Source organism: Halichoeres trimaculatus, unplaced genomic scaffold (assembly GCF_033239565.1).
Source record: "Halichoeres trimaculatus isolate MK-OKI-2021-1 unplaced genomic scaffold, fHalTri1.1 fHalTri1_scaffold_12, whole genome shotgun sequence".
Lineage (NCBI taxonomy): Eukaryota > Metazoa > Chordata > Actinopteri > Labriformes > Labridae > Halichoeres > Halichoeres trimaculatus.
In genome coordinates, this window is record NW_027437190.1 from 7,753,280 (window position 1) to 7,765,736 (window position 12,457).

Below are 12,457 nucleotides of genomic sequence, written 5' to 3' on the forward strand. Positions count from 1 at the left end.
AAGTTAGAGGAGCAGAGCTCCAGTTTAGACATCACACACCAGGAAAGACAATACACATCTGAAACACTGTGTTTCTGTGAGGGTTTTGTTGTTGCTTTTTTCTAAATATTGTCTGTAAAGAAACAGTGTTCAACACTCAAAATGAGAAACATCTCTGGAATTCACAACTAAAGCAGCAGCTTTAAAGAGGGGATATTCTGTATTCCCAAATTTTAAACATGGATACAAAGTGTTAATGCTGGATGTTTATTTTAAACATGCAGATTTTTAAACAGCTCTGATTATTTTTATATTGTTCCTATATTTTCTTCTTTTCTATTTTTCCTACAGATTTGTATTTTAAATATCTAAATTATTTAAATTATTTGAATTATTTAAATTATTAAAATTAAATTATTGTAAATTTCTTTTCTTTTTTTTTTCATTTTATTTGTTATTGTTATTGTATTTACTGCAGCTGCTGTGACAAAAAAAAATCCCCCATGGGGGATCAATAAAAGAATATTCTATTCAATTCTATTCTATTCTATTCTATTCTATTCTATTCTAATCTATTCTATTCAAATGCTGTAGAAATCCCTGAATCTATCTGTTAACTGCTCAAAGCACTCCATTCTAAAATAGAGCAGGATTTTGATGAGATCTGATGAAATGATGAGGTCATCACATAAGGATCTCCTAATTAGGTCATGACAGGTTAGAGGGGTGGGCCTCAAACACAAAGGTCTGCCCATAGCCCTCCAAGTTATAAGTTCCAACAGGCCTCCAGAGAGCTGGCCAATCAGAGTGAAGGGGGTTTGTGCAGCAGGGAGCCTTAAAGAGACAGCAGCTTAATCAAAGAATCTCGGACAAAGGCTTTTCTAAAATACCAGTGTGAGAAAACAGGGATTTTTTTTGAGCTGTAAATAATGTAGAGCTTCTACAGGGGCACCAGCAAGACAAATACAGACTAAAAAAGCAAAATACTCCCTCTTTAACAACCTTCTTAAAGTATGAACCTCAGCTTTAACCTTCTACAAGAAACACAGCATCAGACCATCTGCAACTGAAGACCAAAGACGTAATCTTGTTGCACAAAGCTTTTCCTTCCACACACTACATACAAGAGAGCTGCTTTATTATTACCATCATGATTATTATTAATGGACCCACATTAGCCAGCATCTATCATCCCAGTGACGACAGTAGAGATGTTTTTCTCACAGTTTCCAAACCCGTCATGGATTTTCTGTTTCTATAATTGTTATAGCAGGGGACTTCAACACTTATTAAACCCCAGGTGGGGGTTTAGTCACTGCAACATCACTGTTAGTGTGTTTCACTGACAGAGGGAGAAAGGAGGAAGATAAAGCTGAGCCAGGTGCTTTAATCACCCCGCTCCACCTCCTCTTCCTCCCTCCTTCCCTTGAGGCATCTGCTCATCTCATTACAGATGAGAGGCTGAGAGGTGGGGCCTGCGTAGACCCTGGCATTAATTATTGAACTTTATCGTCTTTTACCCCCAGCATCCACTTCTCAGTTCTCTGATAACCTTTGCATAAAGAGCAGAGGCCGGCTCAGAGTCACTGTGTGGTGTGGCTGGTATAACACAGTCACTTAAAGACTTCATACAGGGACTGTTTTACATGACTAATGTGTGACATGTTCACCTACACAAATAGTTACAAGACCTCATTTTCATGAGTTTCCTCTGGCGTTTTTCCTGTTTATTGTTGCTCAGTATGACGTCCAGTCATTTAGTTTCAATCTGTTTTTAATTGGTTGCTCTGTGCTAGGGTAGAGCTGATATCTGACTCCATGCTTTGTCTTTTTCATGTTATCTGAATCCTGCTCTGCTCAATGCTCCTGCAATGCCTGTTTAATTTGAAATGTTTAGCTGGTGACAACAACAAGCCTTGCTGACACTGTGACCAAGGCATCTAGAAAAATGGAGGATGGCTTCTGTGATGATGAAAATCTAACTGTTTCTCCTCTTCTCTCCCCTGCCTCTCTCTGTGTCTCCGTCTGTGTGTGTGTTTCCCACAGGTCTGAAAAGTCGGCATCGTACCTCAAAGCCTGCGAGCAGCAGAAAGAAGACGCTGTCAGGATGTTTAGCACCAAAAGGTCAGCACAATGTCACTTTTGATCTACTTTAATCTGCATAATAAACAGCAGAAATCTTCAGGCAGTTCAAAATGTCTTCTGTTGTTAGTGGCTGACATTTATGGCCAGCCGTGTTCGCTGAATGACTTCAGACGGGAAAACAAATTGATGTGAGGAAAGGTGACTGATGATTTCAGGTTACAGCACACTAATTCTGCCCTGTGTTATTTGTTTAGTCTAATGTCTTTACATTGATGTTTGCGTTGAATCCTTTGACCTGAAGCACAGACTGTCGCACACGGCCTGTTCTGAGCAGATTTAGGACATCCAGTTAACCCCTTCTTTGGTTCTGTGTCTGTTCTGCACTCATTAAGACTTTTTTTTGGATGGTAACTTCGAGGCCACTTGTCTGATATGCTAAAGTTGTGTTTGGTGGATCCGAGCAGACACGTAGCAGTTGTTGTTTTGGTTGGTTTTGGAGTGTTTGGTCCTCATGAAAGGGTTCAGAGCAGGAAATTGAGTCTTATTTCATTAACACTGATTAAAAGTTGATTTGTCTAATTTGTCTAAACCTAATAAATTAACGGGCTTAAGCTACATAACCTCTGGAGAACTTTTGCCTTTCTGTGACGGCTCAAAAAAGTTATTTTAAGGGAAGCACCAAACCAACTAATTAAATCCAGATACCAATCCCATTACCTGGACTTTGTTGGTATCTGCCAACACTGATACTGATCTGATCAGATACCAGTATTAATTCAGCATTCTCTATTCCTTAATATCAGGATGAGACTGAGAATCACGTTTAAGGCTTTTCTAACTTTGTAAACTAAAATGAAACAAAAATATATTCAAACAGACTGTATCATTTTTTAATGGGATCATAAATATGTAAACATAGTGAGTAAATCTACAACGTTAAAAACCTCCAAATGTCTGAGTTGCTGTCGTCATCTTGCTTGATGATGTTTTAGCTCCAATTGCCAAAAAAAAAGGAACAGACCCCTGGGGTTGATGATGTAGTACAGCACACACAATGTGGTTAGCACACAGAAGAGCATAGAACTGAGTTAAACAAATCTGATATGATTGTTCCATCTTAAATCATTTTTTATCATTTGAAATTTTAATTTCAATTAAAAAATATCACCACAATGTTGGAATTTCAAATTCAGTTGAATATATAAATTATGAATTAAAAAATAAAAATTATTGGGTGGTGTCAAAGTACTCCAAAAGCAAATGCAAAGTATTGAGATATATTTTGTTATAGAGAATATACAAAAGTGTATCTTTTTATTTATTTAGTTCGTAATTTATTTTCTTAATAGTCGTCTTTTTTTTTCACCATGCTTTGTAATGGCATTGTAATCTGATGAGGATGCTTAGTCTTTTTTCCTGATGCCTTTGTTTTAAAACACAACATTTTATAACCATAAACTTTTTCAGGGATTGAGAGGGATTCTATTTTTTAACTTAAGCTTGAATATGTTTTTTTCAAAAGAGGCAATGAAAATCATTTTCAAATAATTCATAGCTGATCATTGTGTCTTGGCTAGAAATATAAGACCTTTTTTAATCTTATCTTAGTTCATCTTCAAAAACAGATTCTTTTTCTCTGTTTTTGTAAATTAAGAATAAGCTCTGAATGTGAAAACATATCTGCTCATAGAGACTTTGCTGAATGATTGGTGTTGGAGATTATGTTTGGTAAAAATTTACATCTAAATTTCATCCCTGGCAATCCCAAGTCATTCCTCTTGTTTACTTTTTTCATCCATGAAGAAAGAATTTAAAAATGAAGATTTTTTTCTTTCTGTTCACAGCTCTCCTTCAATATCTTAAGTTTAAGAGTTCTGTAATCTATCTGTAAGATATCTCATGTTTATACTTGACCTCATGTGCTGAAATATTCATCTCTGCTGTAAATACAAGAACACGAGCTAAATTGTTAGCTCCAACCAACCTCTTATGTAATAGGCCTTCATATTATTAATGACAACAGGATCCAGAGTGTAAGAACATCACCTCAGATTAAGACTGACACTCAACTCTCAAGTCCTGACTTCCGCTGACTCTGAGGACTCAATAACATCACAAGATCTGAGATACACATTTCACCTGGGTTACATCTGATCAAAGGCTCAGCGCAACAACTGCAGAGCGAGCACTCGAGAAAGAGACTATCAGTCAATCAATCAGACTGTATTTAAAGGCACTTTTCAACACAGCAAGCTTTCCATGGAGAGAAAATGATATGAAAATACAATACAGTAAGATACAATGAGATGTTGAAACACTGGAGGTAGAATAACTTCAGATAAGAAACTGAATCGACAACAAGAATAAAATCAGTCAATTAATCAATCAATCAGTCTTTATGAATAAAGCACCAAATCATAACAAACGTTTCCCAAAAACATTAACAGAGCTAGACCTGTGAACGCTAGTTTGATGAATGATGACAAGATAAGAAATCTGATCTCAGCAAGGTACAATAGCAAGGAAAAACTTCCCTTTCACAGGCAGAAACCTCAGACAGAACCAGACTCATGTTTGACTGATATCTGAAGAGACTGGGGTGGGGTCAGAGAGAGATAGAGGAGAAAGGCAATGAGGAAGAGGAAGAAAGGAAGAGGTATAGAGAAGAAAAAGAGAGAGGGATGTAGCGAGAGACAGAGAAAAGGATCTACACAGAGACAGAGTGAGTAAAAAAACAACAAAAAAATAAATAGTATAGAATAAAACTCAGTTTTTAGAAGGTTGGTCTTCAGATTAGTCGATGGTTTTTTTTTTTTTGAGCTGTGCATTAAATCTTAAGATGTTAAATCTTTGCTCACCAGTTGGTGTGGCATTTGGAGAGATTGATGAGTGCACTGGGAGGTCGTTTCCATGTGCTGTACTTGTAATTGACCTCGGCAGGGGAGATTTCACAGAATCAGCCTTCCTGGGTCAATAACTCATCAGCTGACCCTTGCAGTGACAAAACCAGCTCCTCATTTTAGACACACTGAAGCAGATCGAGAGCTTTAACCTGTTTCTTATTAGCACAAGCTGTCCTGGGACTTCAGTATCAGACATTTGCCTCCATGCACTGATAGAGCCGGGTGGCTTTCCCACCCTTTGTTTTCAACCAAAGTAAGAGACAATGATGAAAGAAAAGAAGGAACAGGATTTTGCAAATAAACCTCATGCTGTGACTGATGTTGTCTCAGACTATAAACAATCAGGCTTTTGTTTGAACCTGAGTTCCCAGTTGAAATCAGTCAGCACTGTCTGTCTGTGCCTTGTAGGAGTTTTTCTCTCCGACTGTCACAAAGACTCGAGTAGGATCATCCATTCAGGGATTTTTTTTTCCGCCGCTCGTGAAAACTGTCATGACAAGAACAGGGAATAACTGTCAGGCTGGCAACAGCTCAGGCAAAAGTCTTGAAGAGCTGGTGTCAAGGTGTCAAAACTGGACAAGGAGTGGCTTTCAGAGAGTGCTCTGATATGATTCCTAAAAACGAGAAGTGTCAAAACCGATCATCGGTCCTTCCATCTGTGTTTTGTTGCCTAAAACTTTCATTAGACCAGAAGATTTTGTAGCAAAGCAGTTTCATTACATATAATAACAACACCCAGGAGACAGAGTTGCATAATGACACACTAATGAAAGGTTTTTTCTCTGTGAGCTGAGGCTCTGTCACTGCCTGTGACTCATCTCAAACAAACCAAACAAAAAGGAACAAAAACCTCTATACCACAGGCCCTGTCCATGACACGTAATGTATGTCCTTGGCGTGTATACTCTTGAACCACCATGACATGATAGTACATATATGTTTGTGTTCAGTATGTTCAGCAGCTCATATCTGTATCAGGGTAGTTAATCTCACACAGTGAGAGCACAGCAGTAATATCAGTCTGTTTAAAATATCCAATTTAACACTGACCCCCTGTTTCTCCTGACCTTCATAAAGAGTAAGTGGATATCTGTCTGACTGTGCCTCCAAGTCTGTTGATTGACATCAAGGGGCCTTGCACTTGATTATTTATGTATGTGGAGGGAAGAGAATGGTGTCTGGGGAGTAGAGAGCATTGCCAGGATGGGTTAACCCCCTGCAAAGGCCTGCAGATCAAATCATGATGAACAGGCTGCTATCCTCATGCCACACGCACGCACGCAAACACACACACACACTCTCCTTGGAGCAACCTTGAAGAGTGTTTCAACACTTGGGCAGTGACTTTACGTTCAAAGACGGCAGTCTCACACTTGGAGGATCTTTTGAATTATCTTTGAGTTCAGCTGTGCATGATTAGTTTACTTAAATACCATGAAGGAGTTTGTACTTAAAGAGGGGTATGGTGCTATTTTTATGCTTTATTCTGTCCCTCTGGTACCTCCATAGTAGCTTCACATGATTTACAGTTCAAAACAATCTTTATTTTTCTCACACTGGTCTTATAGAAAACCCTTACTTCAGCCTCTGAAACACTACATTTATGCTGCTGTCTCTTTAAAACCCCCCTGCTCCACAGAACCCCTTCCCTCTGATTGGTCAGCCCTCTAGAGGCTTATCAGGGGTGGAGCCATGAGCAGACCTTAGTGTTTTAGGCCGATTCCTCCAACATTTCACCAGTTGCGTGATCCTTGATATGATGACCTCATAATTTCAGCATGTCTTGTAAAGATCTCGCACTATTTTTAGAACTGACCATTTTGATCAGTTCACAGAACAATTCAGAGATTTCTCTGCAACATATGAATATGTAGAGGTTTGAAAACCTGCACACGTTTAACATCTAGCTTTGTTACATTATACCCATCTGTAATATATGGGAAAGCAAAATACCCCCTCTTTAAAGATGATGTAAATCCTAAATTTGGAAGTGTGTAAAAAAATGTAACCATGATGAAAACTATAACAGAGATTCATCTGAAACATGTACCCTTTTGAATGCACACATTTTTAATAATACAATAAGCATTTTTTCACATTCAGTGATATCAAGAGGTTACCTTCCAATGATTTAAAAATCAATCCTGTATTTAATTTTTGAACACAGTCATGAAGCCAAAGTAAGGGTGGTTAAACAATGTTGAAAGTGAGTAAAAAGATTGAGAACAATTGGTGAGAATAAAGCCACGAATCAGATAGAAAACCTTTTCAAATTGTTTCATTTTGCTGTTTCTAAAGTGTTGATCGATGAGGTCAACGCCCACACTGGGAGCTGGAAGCAGCAGAGGTTGTAAGAAGCCTCTGTGCTCTGCCCTTAATTAAACACACAGCTTCTCATTCCACCACAGCCAGGTCGTCACAGGTGCCATGTCACACTGCTTTGGCATCTCATACCAGTGCACCAGGTTACACCTCAGAGCCCGTCATTGGAGACAGCGAGCAGAGGAAAGAGGGATGGAGAGAGAAGCGAGAAGTGACCCAGATGCTGCTTTAGGTTTTAACTTCCAATCTCAACCTGTCCTGTTGGCCAGGGGGCCTTACAGCATGACCAAGAGGGAGAAAAATATGGGCACCAAATACTTCTAGCAAGTGAAAGATGATGATCCGATCCCCAACAAGCCATGGCAACTTTTTTTTTTCTGAGTTAATTTTCCAACTTCTTTTAATGTGTAAATTTGCTGTTTTGCTTGTTTGTCTAATTGATAGTGTGGTTGTGTTTGTGCCCACATTACTTAGCTGGACAGTGCAAGACTAGAGCCACCCTTTCCTCCCAGTTTACCCAACGTATTATTCATTCATTTATTTATTCATTCATTCATTTTCTGAACTGCTTATCCTGTTCAGGGTCACGGGTGGCTGGAGCCTATCCCAGCTGCCATTGGGCAAGAGGCAGGGTACACCCTGGACTGGTTGCCAGCCAATCACAGGGCTGACACGGAGACAGACAACCTACACTCACACCCACAGACAATTTAGGGTGAGCAATTAATCTGATGAGCATGTTTTTGGACTGTGGGAGGAAGCCGGAGGACCCAAAGAGAACTCACACATGCACAGAAAGAACATGCAAACTCCACACAGAAAGGCCCACTGGCCAAACTGGGAATCGAACCGGTGACCTTGCTTGCTGTGAGGCTCCACCGTGCAGCCCCCAACATATTATGTTATTCGAAATTCAACAGTGAAGATTTGACATCGTTGCAGCTTTAAAATAAGAAAAAAAATATCTTTAAAATAAAAACATTTTAAAAAACTGTGATAAACGTATCATACATACTGACTTCCTGTCAGCTCTTTACTAAAGCATCAGGGTGACCATATGTCCTCTTTTGCCCGGACATGTCCTGCTTTTTGGTTGTAAAATTTTCATGGTGGGGGTTTTATTAATTTCCCTAAAATGTCTGGGCTCCACTCAGCTTTTTCTTCAGACCATTAATATTCATGGTAAAGAGCTGCACTGGGCCACTGGTATTTTTCAGATGTACCCTTCTGTCAAGACGTTGAACATGCATGCGTCACGACGTAAGAAGTCCTAGGCCCCTCCTTCTCTCAGATCAAAACAAAAAACGTGCTTTGACTGTCGGCGCTGTGCTCTCAGACAGAAAAGGCCAAAGTGTAAATGCACTTTTACGGATGAACTGCGAAAAAGTAAACCCCCCTTTCCTTTGAACAAAACCCACTGAAGAAAACTTTTTTCTTTTTGTTTAACTAAGTACTTGATGCATTTTTTTCTTTTTTTTTTGCACAAAAGAAAAGTATATTTTTAAGCAATAAGCTACTTCTATTTTTCGTTTCTTTTTTTTTAAGTATGTTCTGAGGCATTATTTAGGTTTACGTTATATATATGGTTATATATGTATGGTTTATAAAGCTACTTTGTCATCTTTCAGTATTTTGGGGTATTTTTTCAGAATCTCCAAGAGGCCTGGTAGGATGTCCTCTTTTTGAGTTTTCAGAATATGGTCCCCCTGGTTTAGTTTTGGTTCATGTGAAATAACATTTTGTGTAGTGAAATCTTTTAACAAAGACATATCTGAAGTCACTTCTTATTTATTCAGATTTAAAAGTGTCTTGCAGTGAAGTACAAGTAGACAAGGTTGAATTATGTCATACTAAAAGTGAACATGACAAATCATAGAAGTGCTTGCAGGCCTTGGAGTGCCTCTTGGTGCTATTGCAGCCTTGGTTTTGATGAGTTGTTCTGCCAAGACGCGTCCATCGTGACAGGATGAGGCTGCAAGAAAAAAAACGAAACGATGTGTCCAGTTTAACAGCTTGGGATGTCAAAGTTAGTGTGGACCTGAAGCTGAGTTTATTAGTGCAGAGGAGAGCAACTTTGTGATGAGGCAGACTTCAGCTCAGCAGGTCGTGGACGCAGGAAGTCAGCATTAAGAGACAGAGCTGGAGAACAGATCCACTCTGCTGAGAAGTGATGAGGAGAGGTCTGCTGACAAAGAAAGGAAAGACACATGTTGAAAGAACTCTGCTGTTTCTATTTGTTTCTTAGCAGTGAGAAATACGAAGGTGTGCATTAGTGTTTCTGCATTTAAACATCCAGAACATGAGCTGCCTCATGCTGACTCTCCAGGATGTGTCAGAAAGGATCTGTTCTGATTTCTTAAATGTATGTTAACAGTAAATGTGTTTACCTGAGTCATCCTGTCAAAATTTACCTAAACAAGTCGTGTTTCCTCTACCAGGGGGTGTTTTACTGTCTTACTGCTGTTAGATTCATCCTCTCCATTGATTTTGGGCCCATTTAAAGCTCGTCTGTAATGAAGATGTAGAGCTGCTGTGGGTGTTGGTCTGTAACAGGGATCATCGCTCAGTCTGAGCTGCTGTGCTGATCACTGAGCTGAGCCTTACTGAACAGATCTGTGGATAAGATGGAGTCTTTATTGTACTAATCGTATTGGATGTCCAAACTAACCAAAACATTATTTCAGAAGATACATTTCCATCCCATTTTGCTAACCGGTAAACGTTTTTTTTCTTGATGCGTTGTTTGTTAAAGCACTAAATCCCACTGCCTCGTTTCTATAAACAAGCTAACAGTTTAGGCTGCGACTAACGATTATTTTAGTAACCAATCACTATGACGATTATATTTACGATTAATCGATGAATCTGGGAAAAAAGGATGAGTAAGCATTATAGTAGAGTTGCAAAACCAAACATGAGTTGTTATTTAAGTTGATGACTATTGTTTGCTTAAAGATATATACAAAGAAACAACGTATATGAACATAGTTAAAGCTAGATGCTAAAATTATAAAATATAAAAAGTGACATGAATGTATTTTCACTTTAAGAATCAACAGTTTGGGCAAAATAACAGAAAATACGTTATTGTGTCATCAGATTAAGAACTTAGTTGGCCGAAAAGGCAACTAAATAAAAATGTGTCCTCTGTCTTTTCACCTGCAGGTCAAACAGTTCATCCCCTCTGCCGTACCACTAACTGTAGCAGCTAACGCTAATGCTAATGTTAATTTAATGTTGTTCAACTCCTCGTGGTTTTCAAACATGGTGTCTATTTAGTAAAAGACTAAACAAGTTCTAAAAGACAAACCATACATTTCACAACATATAAAGGAGTGTATGTGGGTTTTTTTAGCTCCTCCCCTCACTGTTGAGCTCCCCGGCTCGTCATCGATGAGCCCAACATGTTTGCTTTTTAAGTGCTGGATCATTGCAGTCATACTGCCGTGGCATCTGAGGCACAGCAGTACGCTGTGTGCTTTTACTCAGCATGAAATACCCCCTAACTCTGGACTTTTTTGGACCAACAGCTTCCTTCAGCTCTTCCATCGTTCATGTGTTTGCTTGTTTCCCTCACCTGCCAGCTCAGCCTCTTCTCCGCCACCCTGATCTGTTTACATGTGACACATACAGCCCCACAGCCCAGGTAATCTACACTCCTGTCCAGTAGGGGGCGGTAATCGATGATGGAAAAACATTGTCGAATCTTTTACTAATCAGTTTTTATCTGATTTTATTGATTCATCGTTGCAGCCCTATAACAGTTGTCACCTATAGTCGACAACAGTTAACTATAGGTAAACAAGTTGACAGTTGATCCTAACTCCTGAGGCTCATGCTAAACATCAAAACATCAACGTACATAAAATATAAATAAGCAATTTGATAAATGTATTATGACTATGGCGTGAATAAAAACAGGAGCAGCGAATGATGAAATCACTAACTGAAGCCTACTGTTGTTATTGGAACAGTGTTCAGACAGCCGGTCTTGGTCTCTACTCATGGGAGTTGAGATTGTAAAGCCACATTATGTACTAACATCCCAATATGTAGTAATGTAATAACTTTTCACTTCATTATGTAATAACGCTGCATTTTGTAATAATCTGCCGCATTTTGTAACAAAACTCTCGAATGCAATATGTGATAAACTTTGCAACTTTGCTGCATTATGTTATAAGTTCTTACATATTGCATCACTTATTACAAAATGTAGGTTCCCACATGTAACAAGTCATTAAGTGTTGTATAACTGTAAGTATTACATAACAAAGTGAACATTTCTTACATTGTTATATATTGGGGTGTGATTACATAATGTGGCATTACAGAGATCACTCATGTTATTGATTGATGTAATCTATAAGTCTCCTCTTTCTTCATATAAACCCATCTCTGCAGTTGATTTCAGAGAGTTCACTCAGCTGGTGCAATGCCTGTGACGTAAGAGGTGGTCAAAAATATTGATGAATTGATGCATTGAAATATTTCCTCGCCCAATGCAATATTGATCCAGCAAATCATCTGAATTGATTCATCTCCTGGCACGTGAGGAGGACTGTGCTCGGTATTTGTGTTGTATGGACGAGGGTATCAGAGATCAAACAACAAAAAAATTGCAGCCAAAGCGTTTGTTTGCGTGCTGTTTGTGGGTTGTTTTATTGCTCCAAAATGTGACATACCACATATGTTACCATGGGGCATGAAAATTGATAATCGAAGCATTTGAATAGAATCGAATCGAATTGAATCGAATTGAATCGAATCGAATCGAAATGAAACGAATCGAATCGAATCGAGCTCTAGTAAGCAGAGACTTCTTCCTAATTTATTTCAAAACTACTATTTTTATACGTTTACGCTTGTCGTCCACATGAGACAGCAGCTTCACTTCACTAAAAAACTACGTTTTCTGAAAACACCAGTCATAGTGAGGATTTTGAAAAACTCTGGTTTCATGGTTTCGTGTAGATGCCAGGAAACAGAGGTTTCGGTTCTCAAACGTCACAGCTGAATGGGAGGGGCTCATTCTGATTGGCTGGCACAGGTTTTACGTCAGAAAAATCACTACCCATTACGGGTTTGGTGTGCTTAGAGACACACTCACTGGAGGATTTGCCTGCTGCGTGTGAAGGAAAGTATTTTAAAAACCTATGATGAGGGGA

General features: G+C 38.9%; 1 protein-coding gene across 2 annotated transcripts in view; it reads left to right on the forward strand.

Annotated features, from left to right (window-relative positions):
* The window catches only part of oxr1a (oxidation resistance 1a), a 206,098-nt gene that overhangs the window by 23,596 nt on the left and 170,045 nt on the right, over window positions 1-12,457 (forward strand). For both annotated transcript variants that reach the window (XM_074682802.1, XM_074682804.1), the window contains exon 2: window positions 2,026-2,103. In XM_074682802.1, the coding sequence (XP_074538903.1) occupies window positions 2,087-2,103 (17 nt within the window). In that variant the 5' untranslated portion in view covers window positions 2,026-2,086. The remainder of the gene's footprint in view (window positions 1-2,025; window positions 2,104-12,457) is intronic.